Genomic DNA, 24,535 nt, shown 5'->3' with positions numbered 1-24,535 from the left:
GGAAGCAAGTGGAGCGGGTGATAAGAGGAACTCAGAAAAAATCATGAGGATGAAGTAGAAAAACGTTGTCTGCCCTTCAGCAGCAAAACATGATGTTCAGATCAAACTGATGTTCACCTGGTATCCGTTACTGCCTAAATCAAAGAAAAACTCTTTCTTAGTGGATCAGTATAGATATAAGTAAAGTAACGGTTCAAGAATAAGGGGAAAATGCCTTTCATAACTTTCAGCAAAAATGACAGGATTGGTTTGGGCCCTTTTCAGCGAAAGCATGGAATTCTCAAGAGGCAGTATGGATATTTGAGTTTTTTCATTAATTAACCCTTAGTGTGCTCCCGAGATAGACAAGGCATTTGTGCAAGAAACTTAAGGATTTCTTTAGTCAGTGCATGCACCAACCAGTGAGCTGAGAATAAAGTACGTAAATGGGCAACCAAGGACATCAGTTTGCTCTACTTCCTGTGATGCGCAAGCCAGATATCGAAGGGCCAATCACCAGTGCTGAACTGGGCTGCATTTCCATGGCTGATCAAGGACAATCTCATGGTAACTTTATCCTCCCCACCTTATATGGTGGGGGTGGGGGGGGGGTGGGAAGGCAAGTAGTTTCTAGCTGAAACGTTGCCAGCCAGTTCTACAGAAATGTGCAGTGCCTTTTATTAGTATGGATGAGAGTCTTCAAAGATAAACACAGTTGCTTCCAAACTCATTACATGATGAGAAAAGTGTGTTACCCCTCTGCACTTTAAAGGTTAGCAAAATGGTGATTAGTCAATTATGAGAGGAAGAAGATGGGGAAATGGGGAAAGACCAAGGCCCAAAGCAAAGCCTCTTAATTCTTCTCTAAATTGGTAATAAATTGCAAAATAATAGAGCTGTCTAATGAGCACCCACCCTGAAAACGCAATTATTTTGAAGGACAAAATAGTGGCACAGAGTGGTATTCTATTCTTTTTCTAAACCACTGTGAATATCATTTCATCATAATGAATAAATGCAAAAGTTTGTCAAACGTGGTAATTTATGGAACGATTTTATTCATTTCAATGGCAAATGAAGAGGCTCTAGGTTTTAAAAGCCAATAGGCTGAGAGCATAGACATTCAAAATCTAGCTAGAACGATGGATGTGTTCGGAATGGGGCTCCATCTCTACTCAAACTGTCTACCCTGGTACCGAAGAACGTGCTCTGCTGTAGTTGCTGGTCAGACAATGGGTATTAGCAATTTACATTGGTAGTATACTTAACACAACACAGAGTCACAGAAACCACAGAAAACAGCCAAACTATCCACAAGAATGCACACGGCAGATTAGAATTTGCCAAAAGGAATAGAGAATTCCCACGTAAATAGCAGTCAATTCACTGCTATTTAGGAAGCAGTTGTATTTTCTCTTACAGGGCTATCATTTCCCCTACTGTATCCAAATCGTATGCAAATTCGACAGTCTAAAGTGGCACTTTTCACATCGTTATCAAAGGACCATCCACACACAATTTTGGGAAAAATAAAAAGTGATCTTGCAAGAACAAAATACAACTGAAGAATTTTGTTTTAAAGGGGAACTTCAAATTATTCTTTTTTAAAAAAAATTTCCAGAGGGTATGGCGGGGATAACATTAAAAACGATTTTGATGCGCAGTTCTCTCATAACTGTGTATTTTTTAAGCCCTTGAATTCAAAAGTAGTTTCTAGAGGGTCAGTGCAGTTGTCCTTGAGTAGTGCTAGGGCACAGTGGGTGACGTACAGTTCTTGGTGTCCTCGACAGCACCTAGCACAGTACCTGATTCAAAGCAGACAGTCAACAGTCCGCTGAGTGAGGACTGGATCATCACTGTTCTCGTAATGGCCACTGCCACAGCCACTGGGTATCTCTGAACTCTTTATAGTATCTTGCTGGTGCTAACTGTCCTACAAATACCAGTAGGTCAAAATTTGTAAGACTCACAGAACTGTTGATCTCATGCACAGCTGTCTCAGGTTGGGATATTTCTTAGAGACATAAATTAGTGTTGAACTACAATGAAGCATTATTCAAATGAACACTTTGTTTTTTCTTTTTTGCCAGAAACTTCTGAAGACTAGAATTAATAAAGCTATTTTTCTTCTCTCCTTTTCAGTGCTGACTGAAAATGATTTGAGGGAGGGACATGGTTCAGCTCAAGGAATATTATTTTATGCGATATTTGTCGAAACAGCTGCCATAACCCCCACCCCACATTGTTCAAGATATATAATCCTTTGGTTTTCTGTGACTATACTAGGTTCGTTGTATATACGAAGTCAAACATAGCTTTAAGGGAAAAAAAACAAACAAACAAACCATAAAAGGACATTTTCCCCTTTAAAGCAAGAACATTTTGGTTAATACTGAGCCACAACTGTTAGCCCAACACCCACACACTCTGTACAAGCTACAGCAAAATAATAATAATAATAATAATAATAATAATAATAATAAAATAATAAAAAAAAATGAATACACCCAGCAGAGCCCTTATCTGTTGCAGGTACAACAGAAAGGGGACTGGCCAATTTACCTTCATCAGCCTCAATAGCCTCAACAGTAGCTGAAGAGAAGAAAGGGGGTGCAAAATGAATGAGAAAAATGAGCAGAGGATTTTTAATTCTAAGAACAAATCAGTGACGTTCAAGGGAGCTCAGAGTATTAATGTTCCTGTAAGTGCTGGATTCTGGCACAGACAACAAAACGGAAACGGTATAAAGAAAGGAAACACACAACGAAAATCAGTCTATTTTATGAGCTGGATACACCTATCTGAGTGAACTGGTTTTTGTTCCTTAATAAATGACAAAATGATTAACCCTTGAGGAACACAGGACAGTTTCCTCTTATTTAGATGGAATCGGTAAGAGACTAGGTTACTCTAAAATGTACATCTGACACAGAAAGGACAATAAAACCACTGCTATGCCTGGTGATTTAGGATTTTAAAATGCCAGACAAAATGGCAGACCTTGAAGCAGTGTCATAACATCAGTGGCATAATTCACACTATTCAATATTAAACAGCGAGATTCCTAGTGCAGCGGAAAAGTGGAGTGTGTGTCTGTGTGTGTCTGCGTGTGCGCGAATTCAGAGGAACAATCCAATCAATGCATCAAATACAACTTGATGGCGTATGTAACTCTTCAAAGACAAACACTGAGCATGTCTAGAGTGGTGAAGGGGAAGGGGAAAATGGAGGCAATGATGTATGGAGTCTGGACTCCCTTTGCCAGGCAACCCAATTTAAAGTCAGTTTTCCTTCCTGGAATACCATCTTTGGAAATGAAATTCCTGAAATGCTATAATCAACTGGTAACATGTCAGTTGCAGTAAGAATTCTATCAGCATTTTAAAGAAGAGGCAGTTTAAATACTGAAGCCTCAGCATATTTCAGAGGCAACACTTTATTTTTAAAAAAAAATTTTTTTTTCAACGTTTATTTATTTTTGGGACAGAGGGAGACAGAGCATGAACAGGGGAGGGGCAGAGAGAGAGGGAGACACAGAATCGGAAACAGGCTCCAGGCTCTGGGCCATCAGCCCAGAGCCTGACGCGGGGCTCGAACCCACGGACCGCGAGATCGTGACCTGGCTGAAGTCGGACGCTTAACCGACTGCGCCACCCAGGCGCCCCCAGAGGCAACACTTTAAAAGCCCATTGCTTTATCAGCAATTTTTATAATAAGGTTAGCCTCTGTATTCTCACTAGTACAGGTGTATGAGCCTTTCCACGTTATTAAGGCTAGTTGATATTTCCCTAATTAAGTGCTAAAATGCAAAACTTCTCTGTAACTCCAAAATGTTTAATATTAAAATTCTACCCCTTGACTTTAATTTGCATATTTCTTATAATTTAAAGTTGTAAGACTAGAGCAACAGTCAAATGTGCACTACAATTTCCTTACAGTGCCTTCTAAATCCCTTAAGATAAAAATGTAAAATGTTTACCACCATGGAGAAAAGCTAAAGAGTAAAGCTTTAAGCAGTTTCTTCTTTTTGACAATTTGAAATCCAGACAGTGGATTTTGAAATTGTTTTAATGTATGTGGTTTAAAATAGTGAGTTTTCAAGTTCTCAGGACTAATGGGGTCCCAACCCTTGTGTCTATTAAATGTGTGTGAGTTTGTGTGTGTGAGAGCTCAACACAGAACAACATACACCAATGGATTTAACAGAAAGTAACAGAAAAGGAAACTGAATAATGTCAGTTAAAATACAGGTGAAAATCTAGAAACAAAACAAAGAATTTTAAGAACTTAAATAACTTAAGTTCAAAAATAAAGCAAAAAATCTGGAACCGCACCAGCACCAACATATCAGAAATATGCACTGCCCATTATTAAATATATCCTTTCAAAGCAAATGTGGCACACAGATTCTGATAATACACCTGCTGTACCTTAAAATGTGCTTATCAGAAACTATGCAGATTTCAGTCAATTAGGTAGGTTGTTGTGCATTTTGTGCATATAAATGATTCATTTCTGTTCATTTTTTAGAAAGCATGTTTATTTTGGTGGGAGAAGTCTTGTTTTTTTAAGTTATCAAAATTATTTTTAGGGGAAATCAAGGGGAAATGTACTTTGATGTATTTTCCTATCTTCATTTACAAATTTGTGACTTTTTGTGGGAACTAAGACATTGTTTTTGGAATAAATTCATATGAAAATAAAGAAAATTATAGTGATGCTGAACATGGCTCTATGTAGCAGGGGTGTGCCTAAATCAAGTAACCAACCATAAGAATAGATTCATCTTCTAGATTGAGGGGTAGAGATGGGGGGAGGGGGAAAGCACACACACACACAAAAAAAAAGATTCGGGGAAAGATATGGAAAAATAAGCAAGAGGCTGAGATTAGTTTTCAAAATGTTATAGCGTATTTCTGTTTTACTGAGTTTTATTCATTGATTTAAAATCTAATCTAAATTTTCATAAAGTATTATTAAAATTTGACTCTAATTAATGGTAGGATTAGTTAAAATAGCAAGACAAAATTAACAAACATAAAAGAATATATAGTAACTGTGATGTCTGATGTAGTGGCCACTAGTCACATGTGGCTATTGAAAGCAAATTAATAAAAATTAGCTAAAATTAAAAAAAATCACTTTCAGTTCCTTGGTTTGTACTTGCTATATTTCAACTGCCCGATAGCCATATGTTGCCAGTGGCCTCTGTACAGACACAGAAATTTCCATCATCACAAAAGTTTCTACTGGACAGCACTCGTCCAGAAAGCTACACATTTTAATAATAATAATAATAATAATAATAATCTCTACATTAAAGGAAATGTTTTCATTCTTTTCCAAAAATAAAATGTGGTTATATATACTCAGTCTCTTATGTTCTGGATGGAGAAATCAGAGAAAAGACACATAGGACTCCCAATTTCTACTCAAGCAGGTAACAAAATCACCCTTTTTAATGTTCTCCCATTCTCCACTACAATCTAGACCGTAACGGATGTGTATTTATGTGAGTGTTTATTTTTTCAATCAGACAGCTAACCAGAACATTTAGCAAAAGCGTCATAAAAAAAAATTGTTTTTAGCAACATAACGGCTCAAAGCTGTCCACGCTATCACGTGTGTAGACAAACCTAAGTGAGTCGTCTCCAGGCGGGGGCTGACTATGCGGTTAGGGTGTACATGAGTGGATGGCGGGCGGCGGGGGAGGCCTGCGTTCCAGGGAAGAGGGTGCTATTCTGTGGGACACAATTGGTCAAACTGATGTGGGGTTTCAGCCCTTCCTCCCGCTGAGAACTGAAGACCAAGGCCAAGACCGAGTTCAAATGGATGAATGAATCAGGCTAACAACACCCTGGACAGAGATGCCCGGGCACACAGTCCTACCGATACCAGTGCGCCTGCTTACCGCTTTGCAGGGTCTGCTTCCCTCCAGAAAGCACTCCGCTGGGGAGCATGCCCGTGGGAGTCAAGCCTTTCAGCGTTAGCACGCTCTCACTCTCTTCTCTGGAAAGGGACAAGGGGACAGAAGACATTAACTTTTGTTTTCTTTAGAAAGAAAGAAAAGACGTGCAGAGGGGGAGAAATGCATACTAGAAGTCACATCTAGGCTCTCTGGATTTTATTTTCCTTAAAACATAGTACGTATATACTTTTAAATGTTTCTGAGACAGAGTTAGAGAGCAAGCAGGGGAGATGCAAAGAGAGAGGGAGACAGATCCCAAGTAGGCTCCATGCTGTCAGTGCAGAGCCTGAGTTGGGGCTTGAACTCACGGAGGTGAGATCATGACCTGAGCCAATGTCAAGAGCCAGACACTTAACCGACTGAGCCACCCAGGAGCTCCTAAACATAGTATATTTTTATACATTCATATAAAAGTAATGTGTCAAAGCATAGTTGCTCTGATAGAGTTTATAATTATATGCTTGTGCAAGTTCAGCCTCTTCTGAGTCCTGAATTCACATTTTCACATTTTGCAAGCAGGCATTCAGGATATAGAGTGTTTGCTGGGCACCCTCTGTTGATATGTTAAATATGTTAAAAATGAGCCATGGAGAGTTCTGAGGTAAGTTTTCCAGCCAAGGCTCAGCCCAAGTACGTGCAACTGACTTCTCTTGGGAGAGAACACCAAAGAGTGTGTATATATATATATATATATATATATATATATATATATATATGAGAGATTTTAAAAAACTCCGTGGTTTATGGATTACAGCACCTAGCAGGTACATTCGGGGCCTATTAAGTAATTTTGACATCACCTCATGAGCGCACAAATAATGAAAACCAGACACTAAAGCAACCAGTAACGTTTCCTACCTTTTCTGTTCAACAGTCTTTTTCCCCACGGATTTGCTAATATAACATTATTGTATTGCTCATCGTGACAACTGTTTTACAGTCTTACGGACATCATCATTTCAATTATATTTATTAGACACAGCACTATTAATCACTTTGATTTATTAATAAATAATAATTATTAAATAGCCATAAAACGGGAATAATACACATAGCAGAATAATTCCACATAGCAGAAACTGTAATCCTACATAATATGAAAAAACATTATATATATATATATATATATATATATATATATATACACACACATAATGTTTACAATATGTAGAACTACCAATGCCACATTTTTATGAAGATGTCTAAGGTGACCCAAACAATTCTTTTTTAAAAAGTTTATTTCTTTATTTTGAGAGTGAGCAAACAGGGGAGGGGCACAGAGAAAGGAAGAGAGAATCCAAAGCAGCACAGAGCCCGATGCGGGGCTTCATCCCAAGAACCGTAAGATCATGACCTGAGCCAAAATCAAGAGTCAGATGCTCAACTGACCAAGCCACCCAAGTGCCGCCCCCCCAAACAGAATTCAAAAATTATTCCCCCAAACCTGCTACTTCTGCAGCCTTTCTTCAACTTCATCTTTTAGTTAAGCTTAACGCATCACCCCTTCACTCCTATCCTCTCTCTTTCTACCCCCCTGCACCTCCACTCAATCAGCACACCTTGAGGGTAGAGCCCTCACAGTATTTTCAGGATCTTACCACTTCTCTTTTTAAGACAGCTTTATTGAGTATAATTAACATCCCACGTTATTCATCCATTTAAAGCATGTGACGCGATCAGTTGTTTTTAGTGTATTCACAGAGTTGTGAAACAATCACCGTAACCAATTTTAAAATATTTTCATCACCCCAAAAAGAAATCCCCCCAGTATCTGCATGGCTCACTACCTCCCTGCCTTCAAATCTCTGCCCAAACATCACCCTCTAAGTGAGGACTTCCTTTAGAAGCTACTTAAAACAATATTCACCTTCTATTCTCCCTATCTTTCCTTGCTGATTTTATTTTTATCTAAAGCACTTATGACCCCTGAAAAACTATACAGTTTATTTATTCTCTTGTTTTTTTAAGTATCTAAACCAGAATGGCACTTCGTACATAGTCCCCATTCAAAAAAAAAAAAACATTTACAAAAAGAATGAGTAAAAGGAAAATAGAATGGAGAATGGCAGTGTTATCCACATTTTAGATTTCTATATCCTTTACTGCAGTTTAAAAATATTAGGTTTGAGATGTTTACAAATCATTGTGTACCCTCATACAGGTATTGCAACCTTTTCAGGCTTCTGTTGTCAAACCAGTAGAGGTCACATAAAGAAAAAATATCTTAAATGCTAATATATGGATTTGGAAATTGGGAGTATCTCTAAACAAACGAACTGGGTGGCTCAGTTGGTTGAGTATCTGAGTCTTGATTTCGGCTGCGGTCATGATTTCACGTTCGTGAGATGAGCCCCATGGCAGGTGCTGTGCTGACAGTGTGACACCTCCTGGGGATTCTCTCTCTCCCTCCCTCTCTGCCCCTCCCTGCTTGTGTGCGCTCTCTCTCTCTCTCTCTCTCTCTCTCTCTCTCAATAAATAAACATTTAAGAAATTAAAAAAAAAAAGAAATGAACATATCTTTTTCTTTGCATTCATATTCACAATCAGGCATCTTGTACCACCATTCCCATTCATTCATTACACTTTAAAACTTTCAGCTTCGCAAATTCCTTTCATTTCTCTCTTCCTTTGTATCTTTCCTCCTATGGCCTAATTTGCTCGGATTATTTCAGTGGCTTCCAAAATGTCCCCCCTGACATCAGTTAGTCATCATGTTAATCAGTCTTCACACTGCCAGGAACATGGGTTAAAGCATGCCTCTCATCCTTTGAAAACCATCCCATGACACTCACAGCCTACACACAGAAAACGAAATACTTTACCGTGCTATGCAAGCCTTTTCAGGATCTGGACTCAAAAACATTTTCAGATCCACTTTTCCCTAGATTCCTCACTTACCTTCATGTCTTGCCACGCAGCTCTTCTGAATTCTCAGGATTCACTGACCATATCATTCAAGTCAGACACTCACTAGTACTGCTCACTAACTGAGTTTGCACACGGTGCTTTGCTGCAAGTTTGCCGTGTGGATTACTGTCAAATGCATGCACCACGAGGCCTGGCACCAGGCACTTAGCAAGTGCCCATAAAGCATTGCTTTTAGGACCCAGTGACTGTGTTCTTGATGACTTCTCAAGCCTTCAGGCATGCCTTTACCACAATTCAGCACCTAGCGGAATCCAGCCTATCCTTCCCAGTATTCCTCTTCACTGTCAACCTCTTCACGAACATTTTTTTTTCAGGGAACAGAAGAGCTCCATGGAGCCCTGTCCTCTTCCACAGGAGAGCATCCCTTCATGTATTTAGCACACGTTTCACTGTCTTAGTTTGTTGTCAACGTGTCTGTCATTCCAATTCGGTATTTGTTGTGCCTAACTCAGTGTATCGTACACATTGAATACCCAGTCATTACTTACGATGCTTACTTACTAAGCTTTTTCTGGCTATGACCCCCCTTCATTCTTCAGATTTAGTATAGATGCTTTTAATATAGGAAAGCAATAAAATATAGCTTGTTTGTATTTTCCATCAATGTGTGCAATCTCAGTCAAGTCACTGATCATCACGGGGTGCAAATGGACCATTTCTCAGACGGATACATCTTAGGTATCCATAGGCAGCGGGCTGCAGGGACTTTGCAATTTTAAGATGTATCTATGATTCTCCAGCATGGCCCCTCCCACCTTCATGTGGCTTGAAGACTAACATAGATGGAAACCAAATTTTTATATTAAGAAAGGCTTCTCCTTTTTCCTTAAATATACTTTCACTTGGAAATTTTGGAGCTGTTTGCTTCCCCTTCAGATGACAAAAATAAAATAGTGTTTATTTGTAAATCTGAGGCATGGTAAACAGGGAAGTGACAATGGAGAGGTAGCTGTCGAGCTTATGATCTTCACATGGTTTCCTGCCCCCACGGGACACTTTCCCAGCCACACAGGCTTCCTTGCTGGTCCTCAAAACTGCTGGTTTCTAAGAATCTTTGCAGTTTTGCCTTAAACATTCTTACCTCCGTATCTTCATGAAGATCACCCCCCCCACACACACCACTTACCACTCAAATGCTATTAATTCAGAAAGTTCTTTGTTGGCCACATACTGAAAGAAGTGCCCCATCTCCCACTTGCCATCCCCCTGTACGGCTTTTCTTCTTCAAGGTACCTAATCAGCGCTTTAAGTTTTATTGTATTTATTACTGAATGAATGAGGGAGTCCTGAAAATTCGGTCAGGGATAAAAAGCCTTGGAGCAGAGGCAGCCTCATTCATTAGGCTGTGAGGGGGGCAACGATGCTCTATTTTCAGCTTTAACACGACTTTTCAGGATTTGGCTGGCCAACACAGAGCTATCGTTGGCTTTGATTCAGTGTCTTTAAGAAAGAGTGATATTGCTTTTCATCTTTGTCATGGCTCCCTGCTTTTGGCATCGAGATGTTTAGTTATTCTTTAGTGATTCTACCAGGAGTGCACTAGAAATAGCAAGAAGAGAAATCAAAAGGGCCCATGTAGCTACTCTGGGAGGAAAAACTGAGACAAAAATTTGGCAAAACTTAGGTTATGAATCATACAACACGGAAATGGACTATTTCTCAAGGTATTCCTATTTACCCTTGTAGATGAGTAATTGTGAATTGACCACATACGGCTCACATATAAACATATTTCAAAGCAAATTTTTTTAAGAGAAGTATGAGTTACTTTGTTTTATCTAAGAGTAGATAATAGAATTTATATATAAAGAAAAGTGTAGTTAATTCTCTTTAGGAAAATACTTGTTTTCTAAACGCCGGATCAATAATAACATGATTCAGGATCTATTTAAAAAATAACTACTACATGTGAATTGTAACATTAAACAGCTATTTTTTTCTCTCTCCATGATTCATTAGAATAATATATGTTCACATGAACAAGCTCTATGGTAAATGTTCATTTCCTAGAAATCTAGTGAAGTGTACCTGATAAATTCATCTTTTACCACAGAGCCAGAATGAAAAGTAAAATGAATTGTAACAGCTTTCCTATGTCACTACAAGTTCAACCTATTGTGTTTTAAAGTCCAGCAGCGAACAGGATGACAAAACAGGAATCAGTCCATTTGGTGGCTTTCTCTACAGAAATAATTTGGTATATTTCAGTTTGACTAAGATAGTCAGGAATGAACAATTCCATTTAAAAGAAAAAAAACCTAAGGAAAAGCAAATATTTTCCAGTAAAATAAGTTACGAGATTAAAGTATCAGAATGCTTATTAAGTGACACATAAGCACATTCAAAACAGAAATACGGTGCGATGATCCCACCTGAGAACTGAGAACACTCGGGCCATTTTGCCTATTGCTCGGATCTTGTTCCTTATCACCTCCTTCCGGGCTGCAGCTGTTGCGCCTATATTTTAAAACAGAATTAAGTAGTCAGTGACCTTTTATCTAACTGTAATTATCTTACAAATTTAAAGCTATAACCGACTATATAGTAAGCCAAGCCATCTCTGCATATCACGTCCCCCCAAAAAACCACATGGATTTATCTGTGAATTAATTTTATTTTACTTTATTCAAGTTTATTTATTTACTTTTGAGAGAGAGAGAGAGAGAGAGAGAGAGAGACAGGCAGAGACAGGGAGAGAGAGACGTAATCCCAAGCAAGCTCCACACAGCCAGCACAGAGACCGATGCGGGGCTCGAACTCACGGATGGTGAGATAACGAGCTGAGCCGAAATTAAAAGTCAGACGCTTAATCGACTGAGCCACCCAGGTGCCCCCTGTGAACTCATTTTAAAAACCTATGCATCTGGCCATTAATACTTGGATGTGGCTCTTGAGAGGTCCCCAAAATGCCAAAAGCAACTTTTGAGATTTCCAAGGGGGGTGGGTAAAGAGCTGAAAAATCATGGCGCTGACAGGGTAGGTTCCCACCCTCCTCTTCTAATGGAATTCCCTTCTCTTCTGTTTATACAGAGACAGTGTGTATTGGCAGGAAGAATCAAGTGAGTCACCAGGATTTTCTACTCATTTCCGGACCTCTCCATGCTAGGAAGACTACTTTAGGAAACTGTCCTTTGGAAAGTTCTCTCTTGAAGCGACTAGGGAGTGTCAACTCCGTAAGTTCCCTGAAGCATCATGTTTGTTATTTAACCACCATAAAACATTTGTTTACGCATTTGATACTTTTTCATCTTCTGTTGGTTCCCAAATTCTAGAGGGAAAAATGGAAAACTACCGATTTGGATTTAGTGAGAGATGGTGGCACATGGCTTGTATTTTAATACTTATGTAAAAAAGTTACACATAGGTTTGTCTGAGTAACTTTTACCACTTACTCCATTTTCCAAATGAAAAAAAATCAATCTACGTAGGTTATTATTACTATAAACATTATTATTATGTTTTGAAAATAAGCCTGTATGGTCTTTAGTGACTCCATTTTTTTTTTTTTTTTTAAATTCCACAAGCATGTTTGGAGAAGTGTAAATCACAGGAAAACATCTCTCTTAAGATTTTTATAATCCAAAGTAAAGGGGCTGAGATACCATTTTGTCCATTATATGGGCCTTCATAGAAAATGTTAACACAAGAAGATTGTTTCTCTAGTTCTACTACCATGAACAGAAATACAACAAAATATTCTTCTCAGATGATATCGGAAAGGTTCCTGATCCAAATGAACAGTTTAACTTGCTTAGAGACTGCAGTCCATGGGTGATCATTGGTGTAAGTTTTCATCTTTTAATCTGAGATACGGACAAGCTTTCTGACCTTTCTGGAAGGAGAGATTTCTGCTTTTTCTCTTGGAGGGTTTTTAAGAATGTGATCTGGAATCTTTTGCATAGTTTGAACAGAGTCAAACAATTAATCACCACCCTAATATTTCTATACGAAAGAAAACTCACATCAAAACTCATACCATGTTGAACTGCCTGGAGGAAAAACCTCTGCTTTTCTTTCCCCCCAAGGAAAATGAACACAAAACGGGCCACTGTCTTCTCCTGAGTAAGAGAAGAAGTGATATTAACGCACACCCATCTCACTACCCATGGGTGTTCCCCACAAGGTATGTACCCAGCGAGCTGGTTTCTTCACTTTGTCTTCCTGACCTGAAAGCCTTCAAATAGCCCATATATCAGGCCATTTCTTTCTCTCTTGTGGCAATCACATCATGGTAGGTATCTCCCAACATACTGATTGGCAGAACTTACTATAGCCAGTGATTCTGCCTGTAGATGAATAGAGAAAACCACTCTCCAATCCAGTCTTTCCAATGATGAAGTGAAACCATGGATTCTCATTCACTAAGTTCCTTGAATTATACTCTGTTTTCCAGAACATTTGAGGAGAAGATAGGGTATGCACTGGATCTCTGCCTCAAACTTTATCCTGGGTTTCTAACAATTTTTATTACCTATGATTTGTAATTAAGATTCTTTCTACAACAAATCCTGTTCTGGACACCATCTAAAAGCCTAGGTTTTTGTGCCTGCATTGTAGGTAATTTATGCACAAGAGGCTATTAAAGAACATGTGTTAAGAAAAAAAGTAGGATGGCAATTAGTCTCCTTAAGGCTTTTTTCTTATATGTATTTTTTTCAGTTACATTCTGCTCTGAGTCTAACACTGCGATTCCTACTCTATATTGACTATTTCCAGTCTGTTTGACCCAGTGCTCTCAGAGGTCATGATGAGCTAAGTGAGGGAAAAGATTCTGACCCTCTCCAACACACAGTATGGCCAGATCACAAAATCCATCACACAGACACAAAGAATGTAAAACGTGGGTGAGCTCCAAAAGTGGCAACTATATTTAGAAGCACAGTAAGAAAAGAAGCAAGAAGGACTGGTTAGAAACAAAATTGTACATATTTAAGAGAAATGAGAAAGGAAAAACATAAAATAAAACAAGTGAAAACTACAGAAGAAGGAAAACTTCCCAGAAAATTTTCAATAAAGGGCTTGCAAAATCCACAAGCAGGGCCCTAAGTTGGAAAGGGAGGGAAATAAATTATATAGAGCTATCCTATCCTCTTTAGCTCAGTGTTAGTGGATTCTCAGAAAAGTGCTCAAATAAATTCTGAATTTTAAACATAAAATGAGCATTCTGATAGAGCCATTTTGTCATTCCTTATTTTTTTCAGATCCAGTGATTTACTGAAGAGCATGTAACCACTATTCTACTTTGTGCAATCACAGTCGTGCTCCTAATAAATGGTGATGCACAGCGCATTACGGCCGTTTTCTTTTCCTTTTATTTATATTCAAGTTAGTTAACATACAGTGCAGTCTTGGCTTCAGGAGTAGAACCCCACGATTCATCTGTTACATATGACAGCCAGTGCTCATCCCGAAAAGTGCCCTCCTTAATCCCTATCACCCATTTAATCCATCCCCCCAACCACTTTTCTTAATGACGAAATGCTATCTTTTTAAAATTTCTCAATAACACAGATAAGTAAAAAGCTTTACTACTCCTTTTATAAAATGGGAACATACTTACTCAAAAAATCAAAATTAGCCTAATCATAAACAGCGTAAAGAGACATACGAAACGAATATGTCTTGAAGTTTTATCCTGGGGATTGTTTTCAATATTTTCCAAATATTGAAAATCAAAATTAAACTAATGCCAAACTTTGGTAACTTCACAAAATGTAAAATACTCAAATAGGGACACTTGGGTGGCTCAGTTGGTTGAGCATCCGCCTCTTGATTTGGGCTCAGGTCATGATCTCACAATGGTGAGCCTTCTTGGGATTTTCTCTTCCCCTTTTGCTCTCTGCCCCTCCCCTGCTTGTGTGTGCACTCTCTCTCTAAATAAATAAATAAATATTTAAAAAAAATAAAAAATAAAATACTCAAAATAGCTGAGTTAATATGTAATTGAACTTAAAGGGACTGAAAAATAGTGGGGTAGATTTAAGTTCAGACACAAAGATCCTTGTATACTTAGTAGCATTATTCCTGATTTCTGGCGTTTTCCAAATGCAGAGCCCCAAATTGGGCTCTGTGCTGATAGCATGGAGCCTGCTTGGGATTCTCTCTGCCCTTCCCTCCTACCTGCTAACACACTCTCTGTCAAAATAAATAAATAAATAAATAAATAAATAAATAAATAAATAAATAAGAATTAAAAAAAAAAGAATATAACATTTTAACTTGAAAGTCTAAAACTGCAAGGAACATTTCATATGTTTTTAAAAAATTAGTCATTTTAAGTAAAATTACATTTTGCGTTTCCATTCTAGTAATTCCCACTTCTTTTTTGAGCACTTCTCTCTCTACAATTTTTAACTTCTAATCTTTCATGCCTGGGGTGTTATGCTACTCTATCCAGAACCAAGGCAATCGTGCATACTCAATTTTCCTCAAAGTGGAAGAGGCTAATGTATAGACCAAGGGAATCTTTAAAGACTCGCTTTCAACATGTGTCTTTTCTGACCTTAACTTGGCACCTGGACGACTTCTCATCACGTTTTAAAGGCGTCCATGCCAAGCCAAGTGTCTTGCTGAGTGAGTGCTGTATCCCCACAAGGCGGATTTTAGCTTCTAAGGGGACTGGGAAACTGCAGCAGCATTGTTGCAACGAGGGGCCGAGTGCTAGGGTGAAGAGAGATTCTTACCACATGGGACACCCACCACACATCACAGATGCTCCGCATCTGGCCAACAGCTCCCACCCATTGAGTTACTACAGCAAATTCCTCAGTGTTCACTGAATTAGAGAATGTGGGAAGTGCTGGATAGAATACAGTTTATTACCAAAATCATGTATTTACTAGGTGTTCTGGTGAGTCTCTCCCATATAACCTTCCATGCGCCAACCACCAGCAATAGAAATATGGATTAAGCATGATCTCTGCTTTAGGAAATTGCGTGAACAATGACAACAGAGTGTGACAAATAGTGTGCGCGTAGCAGTGGTGTGCCCGAGCTGGCTTGTGCCCACTAGTGAGAGTAGATGGAGGGCATCTCCTCTTAACTCCACGTTGGTAGCCTGAATCGGCGGCAGGGAAGAGGTTTTATACTATGCAAAGCTACAAAAGCCACAAACTAGGGCCATTTCTCCCCTGCAGGAAGGGTTGTCAAACATGTACCAGCACATCACTGAAAGTAGGTGTTCATTGTCTGGAGGCACGAGAAAAAAAGGTCACTGAAATCATGACAGTTGAAGGATCTTGAGGGATAAGTAAAAGTGAGAGAACAAGAAGAACTGGGTCTTCTCCATAGAAGGAAGACAATTTTTAAACTTTTGGAGGCCGCAACAAGCCATGTTGTGTTCAGTGGTGGTGAGAGGTCTGGTGTGAATGGAGCCGGGCATGCTGGGGTGAGGCAAGGCAAGAGGAGAAACAGGGGCTCCCCGGGCCAACCTGTTAAGGCGAGCACGTACTAGCACCCTTGCAGTAGCGATTAACAGAACTTACTTTGTCACTTTCACTTATCTACCAAAAAAAAAAGAAAGAAAGAGATGAACTGATGGAGAGGTAGATAGATATGTGACAAGGCAAATACTAGTAAAACCTTGGTTTGTGAGCATAATTCACTTCAGAAACATGCTTGTAATCCAAAGCACTAGTATATCAAAGCAAATTTCAAGAACCATTGGCTGAGTTGTGATCATGCGATGTTCGGCGTTATGTACTGCTCGTTTGGCAAAACGCTGCTCGTTTATCAAGTTAAAATTTATTAGAAATGTTTGCTCATCTTGTGGAACACTCGCAGAACAAGTTACTTGCAATCCAAGGTTTTACTGTATAATCAAATGTTAATTGTGGAAAGTCATGAGTACATAGATATTGACCATACAATTGTTTCAACATTCTTGTATGTTTAAAACATTTCATAATAATAAAATGTCAAAAAAAAATAATATTTGGAAGAAGCTCAGTTTAGAGAGAAAAAGGAGCAGCTTTGAGAAGCAGATGTCTCCATCCTGCCCTTTGTGTTACATGGGGAATGGGTGAATTTGCCAAAGGAAGCAATAAAGAAAAGTTCTCAATGCAGCTACATGCAACCCATCCCTTCTCCAAACCGCTCTAGGAGAAAATTGGCCTGGTAGGTTTTGTTTTATATGCCCAATCCAACAGAATCTAATTGCTTCCAATATCTTTTTGTAATTGTAAGAAATGAAGATGATGAGCTACATAAAATTTTATACTCAAATGTCTCATAAAATAGGAATATTTTCATATTATTAGAATGTGAAAAAGTTCCTTTTCATAAAAAGCAGAAAAAAGTGAGGTGTTCACTCTTTAATGTGTGAAATTCCCCACTTCATTATTAAATGGGCCTCAGTTTTTATTATTTAGGTTTCTTTCTTTAAAGGCCTTTTAACTAATATAAATATATTCCTAGCATATATTTTTAAATAAAATATGTTACATACGAAAGTGCACATATATACTAACATTTTGCACTTTTTTCAAAGGAAAGATATTTTAAGAACTACATATTACTAGTAGGCTTTAAATCTGTAACTTGTAAATTTAGATTCTAACAAACTAATAGAGGAAACTCACCACCTTTCCAAATTTGTTAAAAGCTAACAAAGTGTATCTATTTAGGAAGTTTATTCTATTTGAAAGTAAAATTTTTATCATGTTTCATTATTATTAAGCAGAGTTTCGATGTACCCCCCAGATATTATTTTTCATCAAATAGAGCAATTATTGAATCTGAAAAAAGGCTATTGATGGAATGAAGCATGAAATGTTGAGATAAAAAAAAAAAGTATCTTGTGTTACATTAAAAACAAAAACTAGTTAGGTTTTCATCCAAAATCAGCACCTTTGAAATACAAGATATAAAACAAATAAGAGTCGTCAGATGCCTCTAAATACCTTGCATAACTGTTTTGTTTTGTTTTGTTTTGTTTTGTTTACAGATGAAGATGAAACCATAAGTATACAGACTATCTTATTTAGGAGAATACATGTCCCAAATTGGCCCCTATAAAGCTAGGAAGGCAAACCATGTGACATAATCCCTAAACCTTATTCTTTCTTGTCTTTTCTTTCCCTGACCTAGTTTAGCAATAACAAATCTTGAGCTTCTATTTGCCAACAAAGTGATGCTATCTAAAAGTTATTTAGACATCCACCTGCTTTGCCCTTGGCCATGAGTGTGACAAAGGGCTTTACTACATTTTCCTGTACTAGGTCAGGCATTTCAGTCCTTGGATTTAGGAACAGCACCATAAGCACTGAGTAACTGTTAACTTTTACATTTTTTTACTCTTGCATGTACAAAAGAGTATCCTCCAAAGTATACTATTCCCACCTCCAAACTTAAATAGTTGTGAAGAATATAATATCATCAACACTGCCATTTTCAAGTGAAATGACTACATTACATTTCTTTTCACTGGTGGCCTATAAATATCACAGCAATTTCATCCCACCATCATCCATTTAAAGAAAAAATTCCATGAACAAGATACTCACTGATATTTAGAAATCTTACATGTGTCCTTTTTTCCTTTGAAATTGTATTTCCATTTCCCTGATTTTACTCTAGTGAATTGTATATCGATACTTTATAATATTTTTATAACTGCATGGTACTTTGTCAAAAACATGTTTCCAAGTCTAAATTAAATGTATTTTTTGGACATTTCCTGACACATTGCCTTAAGTGTTCACAAATTCCTTTGTAATCAATATCACAGCTATTAATAGTACATAATTGAGCTAGATAGCACAAATCTATGATAAATATTTAAAAAGCATAGAAATACAATTTTATTGGATTGCATCCCTTAATGACAAGGATGGGAGGGGGTTACACTGCTTTGATTAAGGATACTTCCTAGATGCTGAGTTTTTCCAGCATCTCTCTGTTGGCACACCAGTACTAAACATCTCAAGGTGAGGTTCACAATGATTGTGGCTTGGGAGACATATGCTTTGCCATTAAATTGGGAGAAGGGCAATTGAGAAAGAAGAGGTGGAAAAGAAGAAGCTGCAATGAGGCCTGCACCCTCCAGCTCAGGTGAGTTTTAGGAAAGAGGACATTTGGAAGCCGAGGAATCGAAAAAGGATTCCCTTACAACTCCTCTTGCAACATCCTTGGGTAACACCAGTAGTACAAATATTCTAGCATGAAGACTGAGATTACTCAGTTTCTAGAGTTGATAGTTGCTGGAAGATCTCCTGGACTAGCCATAACTTGAAAATCTGCATTGCTCGACCACTCTTTGGACTAGTCCAAAGAGATTGTTAGGCGTTGGCCCTTGGAAATGGCTGTACATGTGCTTATGGAGGTTATCCTATTAGGCAGGAAAACACATTCAGGATCCCAAATTTTAAAAATTCCTATAAAACTTCATTTTTTTGAAGGTTATAACCTCAAATGTTTGGAACACCTTTTTAACTTTGATTTTAATTCTACCATATTACACACCCAGAGGTGGTAAAATTGGGATAAAATGGCTACCCACTTCAAGTCACTCCAAACCACATACTCTGAATTTTCCCCCTATATTTTTTAGTTCAGTGAAAATCTCAGCATATTATAGAACCTGCAATCGTGTCATATTTGGCATAAGACTATTCTGTCTTGGATCCCATTTTTTTTTTAATTTTTTTTTCAACGTTTTTATTTATTTATGGGACAGACAGAGACAGAGCATGAACGGGGGAGGGGCAGAGAGAGAGGGAGACACAGAATCGGAAACAGGCTCCAGGCTCCGAGCCATCAGCCCAGAGCCTGACGCGGGGCTCGAACTCACCGACCGTGAGATCGTGACCTGGCTGAAGTCGGACGCTTAACCGACTGCACCACCCAGGCGCCCCTTGGATCCCATTTTGAAAGCAACAGATGATCCTTTAAATGATATTTTTTTTAAATAAAAAGTCTCTCCTGTGTAATGGATTTTAAGAAAGGCCAGTACAGCCTAAACTGTTTTTTTTTTTTTTTCCCACTTCTCTTGTCATAAAACATAAACGAGTTATTTGGATAGGAAATCTTAAAAATATATAGACTACTCCCAAATGTCAAATAACTGTCATTATTTGGTTATCCTACATAATTAAAAGTTTCTTCTGTTTACAAGCTTTAATTTGATTCCATGGATTTTTGTTCTCTGAGACATTGTGTTCCATCTGTTCAGTGATTCCTCAGTAGAGCCACAGAAATTGGCTATCAGGCATAATTCTAACTTGGGTAAAAATTAAAGACCTTAAAATAGACCAGAGAACTTCCGTTGATTTTTTAAGAAATTATCACATATTCAAACTATGCCTGACAAAGAACATTTGAGTTTGTTTATATTTACCAAAGTAGAACCTAAAAAAATGTGAAATCCTAGTTGGATTGACCTCTCATCATGACAGAAACACATCAATTTTGTAAACTGACAAGTGAAAATAAAAGCAAAATGGGGGCACGTAGGTGCCTCAGTCGGTTGAGCATCTAACTCTTGATTTTGGCTCGGGTCATGGTCTCACCATCATGAGATCAAACCCCTTGTTGGGCTCTGCACTGGGTGGGGAGTCTGCTTAAGATTCTCTCTCTTTATGCCCCCCCCCCACTTGAATACTCTTTCTCAGTCTCAAAATAAAAAAATAAAAATAAAGAATTTAAAAAAGAAAATAAAAGCAAAATGAAATAAGATAACAAATGTGAAGTTAATAATTCAGACCTACTGTCTTCAGGAGAAACAATCATAATGTCTGGGTGTTTAATCTATCAAGGATTATTCTGGGTAGATGAGGGCAGAACAGTTCAAAAAGGTATCTATTAAGGACCTAATTATGCATATATGCCAAATGCTGAAAGAATGCATTCAGACCAGAACTTAATTCTGGACTCCTATGCATTTATAAATTTATTAAATGCTAGGACTATATTTAAATGTTATCTCTGAAATTTATCAAATGCTAGGACTATATTTAAAGGGGGGAAATGGACAGAGTAAAGTATTATGTTTCATTGTCCCATGTGTCAAACACTAGCGAGAAAGGTAACTGGGCACCACGCTGAGATCCATAAAACAACTCCTTGGTCTGACAGTGGAGGACCCTGAGGCATAGGCATGTATTGAGCTTATCTAAAACAAAGCCACTCAGAAATCTTCTGATGCTATTCAAGATCTAGGTGGGTGTTGTGTCAGTACGTGGAGGGTGTGGTGAGGTTTTGCCCAAGAAGAAGAAATAAAGAAAGGAGCATTAGGTTCTGGCCAATGATCAGTGCACAGGCTTGCATAGATAACTTAAATGTTTAAGACTTTAACATCACCTAAAGATATTATTCTCTTTTCAGAGGAAGGGGATATGCCAATCAAAAAGGTACCAATGGGCCACAGAGGCAGAGTAAGGACGAGAATCTGAGGCAGACATCTGAAATGTCTAGGGAAGTACTGTCCAGGGAGCAAAAGACCTTCCAGTGTTCCGGCCCTAGTGAAGGCTTCAGATCATAAAGTAGCTGGCTCATTCACTTCCCTTAGGACCTGAAGAAATTGACATGTGGGAGGTAGAATAGAACAGTGGTGAGGAACCTCTGCTCTGGAGTTAAGAGACCTGGAGTTTCAGCTTCTCCATTCACTAGCTGTGCTGTCCTGGACAGATGACTAGGTTTTGTCACATCCATGTTCCTCATCTATAAAGTGAGGAATGTTCAAAGTGCTTTATTTGCATTATTTCACATAATCCTAGCAACAATCACATGAGGAAGTATTATTAGTTTCCATTGTCCTCAGGATGATTCTAAGGAACAGAAATGGTTGGCCTAAGGTCAACCACTGAGAGTGCTGACCCAGAGCCAAAATTCATTACCGTAGCGGGTTGTTTGATCCACTTCATAGGAGGGTGGAAGAATTAAATAAGTAATGGGTTCACTCGCTCTTAACATTCAACAAACACACATGCCACATACTGTGCTACCTGCTAAAGCACTTAGCACAGATCTTTGGTACATGAGAGGTACTCAAAAATGTTTGCTATAATTACTAAGAAGAAAGAAATGCTTGTGCAGACATGGATATTCCAGTTCTTCTAAAACTCACACTTCTCTCTGTAAATTAAAATAATGATTGTGTGATATTCCTTCATATCAAGCTCCCTAAGTTGGGGCCATGGTTGCATTTTGTGCCAACCAGGCTAAAGGCTGTGTCCCTAGTGGCACATTCACTAGGGAAAATGGTGGCAGACAGCTGGCTTCATTTTCGGTAAAAAAAAAAAAAAGAAAGAAAGAAAGAAAGAAAAGAAAAGAAAAAAAAAAGGAACACTTCAAAAAGTTGGGCTGACCAAATAGAATCAAGATTTCTATTTCTGTGGAGGGCTGAGAAAAAGTAGGGGAAAAGTTTTATGACTTCTCATAAGTGAAGAGTAAAGAGGAAGGAATAACAGCTTTTTAGAAGGGCAAACACAAACAATGCTCCGAGAAAAATATCTTTAAAATTTAGATTTTCTGAACACTTTTTTAACTTTTTCATCGAGCCCTTAAACTCGCCATCAGAGATCAAACAATTACCATCAAGGGAATGCCTGAAAAACATTGGCCTCCCAACAACTCTGTCTTCAGTGGTTCCATCAACTAATAATTATTCTCACATAAGTATAATCTTTAGGCTGACAACTGGGACCTAAAAAATGCCTTAGTACAAAGAGAAACATGAAAGCTCTGGCAAAAACAGAAGAAGAACTATCTTATTTTCTCCCAGTATCAATTTTCAGCAAGCTTACATTACCACTATAGTCCCGTCTGTGAAGAATACCCCTTTCACATACCAATTACTTGAACCTTGTTTGTGAGAAGTGATGCTTTTCTAAAATATAGACATATGTATACACAAAATCTTTGCCTTCATTGAGGAGAAAGAGCTGTCTACTTCGATGCTTTTCAATGAAGAATATATTAAGCTTTATAGAGCACACACTTATTTCCCTTCTTATGATGCAACATGGATTTCTTTCTCAAATACATTCATTTGAAGTGTATGCTTAGATATACAATAGCTAATGTTTAGTATAAGTTGACCATGTCACCAGTGGCTTAAGAAAGGCTCAAATACTACAAAAATTAATGATTTTTAAACCTATGCAAAAATACTGTAGATGAGTAACATACCTGTGTCTATGGAAATATAGCATAAAATTCCAGAGCCTTATTTTACTGTGAGCATAATATTCTAGCCAATGGTGGACATTATCCAACCAATTCGTTATAACAAGGATATGGCTGTTTTTTCAATTTACTTTGTTCTGCAAAGTCTGTGCTTCCACGTAATGTGAAAATCCTGCTAGGTAAAAAAAGAAACACATTGTGCAAAATGATGGTAGTACAATGGGAAAATAAAGCAGTACTTTCAGTGTCTGTGTTACTGTATCATTTTAATTAGCAACTTAAAGGATTTTAATTATTGCAATCAAATATGATAAGCTAGACTTGGTGATACTGATTATATGATGGCTAACCAGGCACCTTGTATGACAGTCAAGGCCCTAAAACATCAATAGCCATAAATATGATGGGACTTTCTATCCTACTATCTACTAAATCCCTGTGTATTTTTTAGGCATGTTTCAATTTAAATGATATACTGGCTATAACTATTTGTTTCCTTTTTATGGCATAACTATGATGTAAAAAAAGCAGTTACCTGTACTATAAATGGAACAGAGTACAAAGGATACATTTACAGTGACAAAGATGATTTATCTTCTAAATTACACACCAAAATATTACGTAATTGAAAAAAAGACAACACTAAACTGGAAGGTGATTAACAAGAGGCTGAGAAAAAAATGATAAATCCTTTTACAAAATATTGAATAATTTTTGTTGATATATATCTTCCTTTCACTTTCTTCAATTACATCATTCAAACTCAGATATTGTAAAAAGATAAGAGAGCTTAACACTGGTAAACTAATACCCATTTCTGCATATAATTTGCTGATAAACTTGGGTAGATTTCTCACATGGCCATACTTCCTAAAGCTGTAAAATACATGAGGAGTTTTTCTTATCCTTGTCAGAAGCAGAAGACAAGAAAGATGTCCTCTATAGTTCTTTCTTTAGTTGTCAAATATTTTGTCCCTAGTCATGCTCCCTCCCTCAACCCTTTTTTTTTTTTTTTACATGTTTATTTATACTTGACAGAGAGAGAGAGAGAGAGAGTGAGTGCGCGAGCGGTAGAGGGACAGAGAGAGGGAGACACAGATTCCAAAGCAGGCCCCAGGCCTGAGCTGTCAGAACAGAGCCTGACGTGGGGCCAGGACCCACAAACCATGAGATCACCTGAGCTGAAGTCGGACATTTAACCAACTGAGCCACCCAGGTGCTCCAACCCTTTCAATTCTCTGTAAGACAACATATTTTAAGTTGGTTTCTTGCTGAACAAGACTCTCAGCTCAATGAAGGCAGAAACCATGTGTTTGCCTGCCATTGAATACACAGGAAAAGATATCCCGCGAAGAAATATTTTTACAGAGAAATAAAAATATGTAAAATAAAATGAAAATATAACATGATATGAAAATTGAGGTCCTCTGAATTTTATTTTTTGGCCTTTTGCCAATGATTTCTATTTTCTTTTTTAGCTATTATAAATACCATGGCTAACATAAACACCTCTTTTCAATAATCTGATATCTGACA

At 37.9% G+C, this 24,535-nt stretch overlaps 1 protein-coding gene across 6 annotated transcripts in view; it reads right to left on the bottom strand.

Annotated features, from left to right (window-relative positions):
- The window catches only part of PPP3CA (protein phosphatase 3 catalytic subunit alpha), a 329,754-nt gene that overhangs the window by 3,206 nt on the left and 302,013 nt on the right, over positions 1-24,535 (bottom strand). For 5 of the 6 annotated variants that reach the window (XM_086704508.1, XM_086704507.1, XM_086704509.1 and 2 more), the window contains 3 exons: positions 11,248-11,332; positions 5,891-5,988; positions 2,542-2,571 (listed from right to left, as the gene is read on the bottom strand). In XM_086704508.1, the coding sequence (XP_086560634.1) occupies positions 2,542-2,571; positions 5,891-5,988; positions 11,248-11,332 (213 nt within the window). The remainder of the gene's footprint in view (positions 1-2,541; positions 2,572-5,890; positions 5,989-11,247; positions 11,333-24,535) is intronic. The other variant, XM_086704504.1, reaches the window with a different exon arrangement.

The sequence above is a fragment of the Puma concolor genome, chromosome B1 (genome assembly GCF_028749965.1).
Source record: "Puma concolor isolate L17-30 chromosome B1, mPumCon1.1.hap2, whole genome shotgun sequence".
Lineage (NCBI taxonomy): Eukaryota > Metazoa > Chordata > Mammalia > Carnivora > Felidae > Puma > Puma concolor.
Note: the sequence above shows the minus strand (reverse complement) of the source record. Positions and strands in the feature narration are given on the sequence as shown.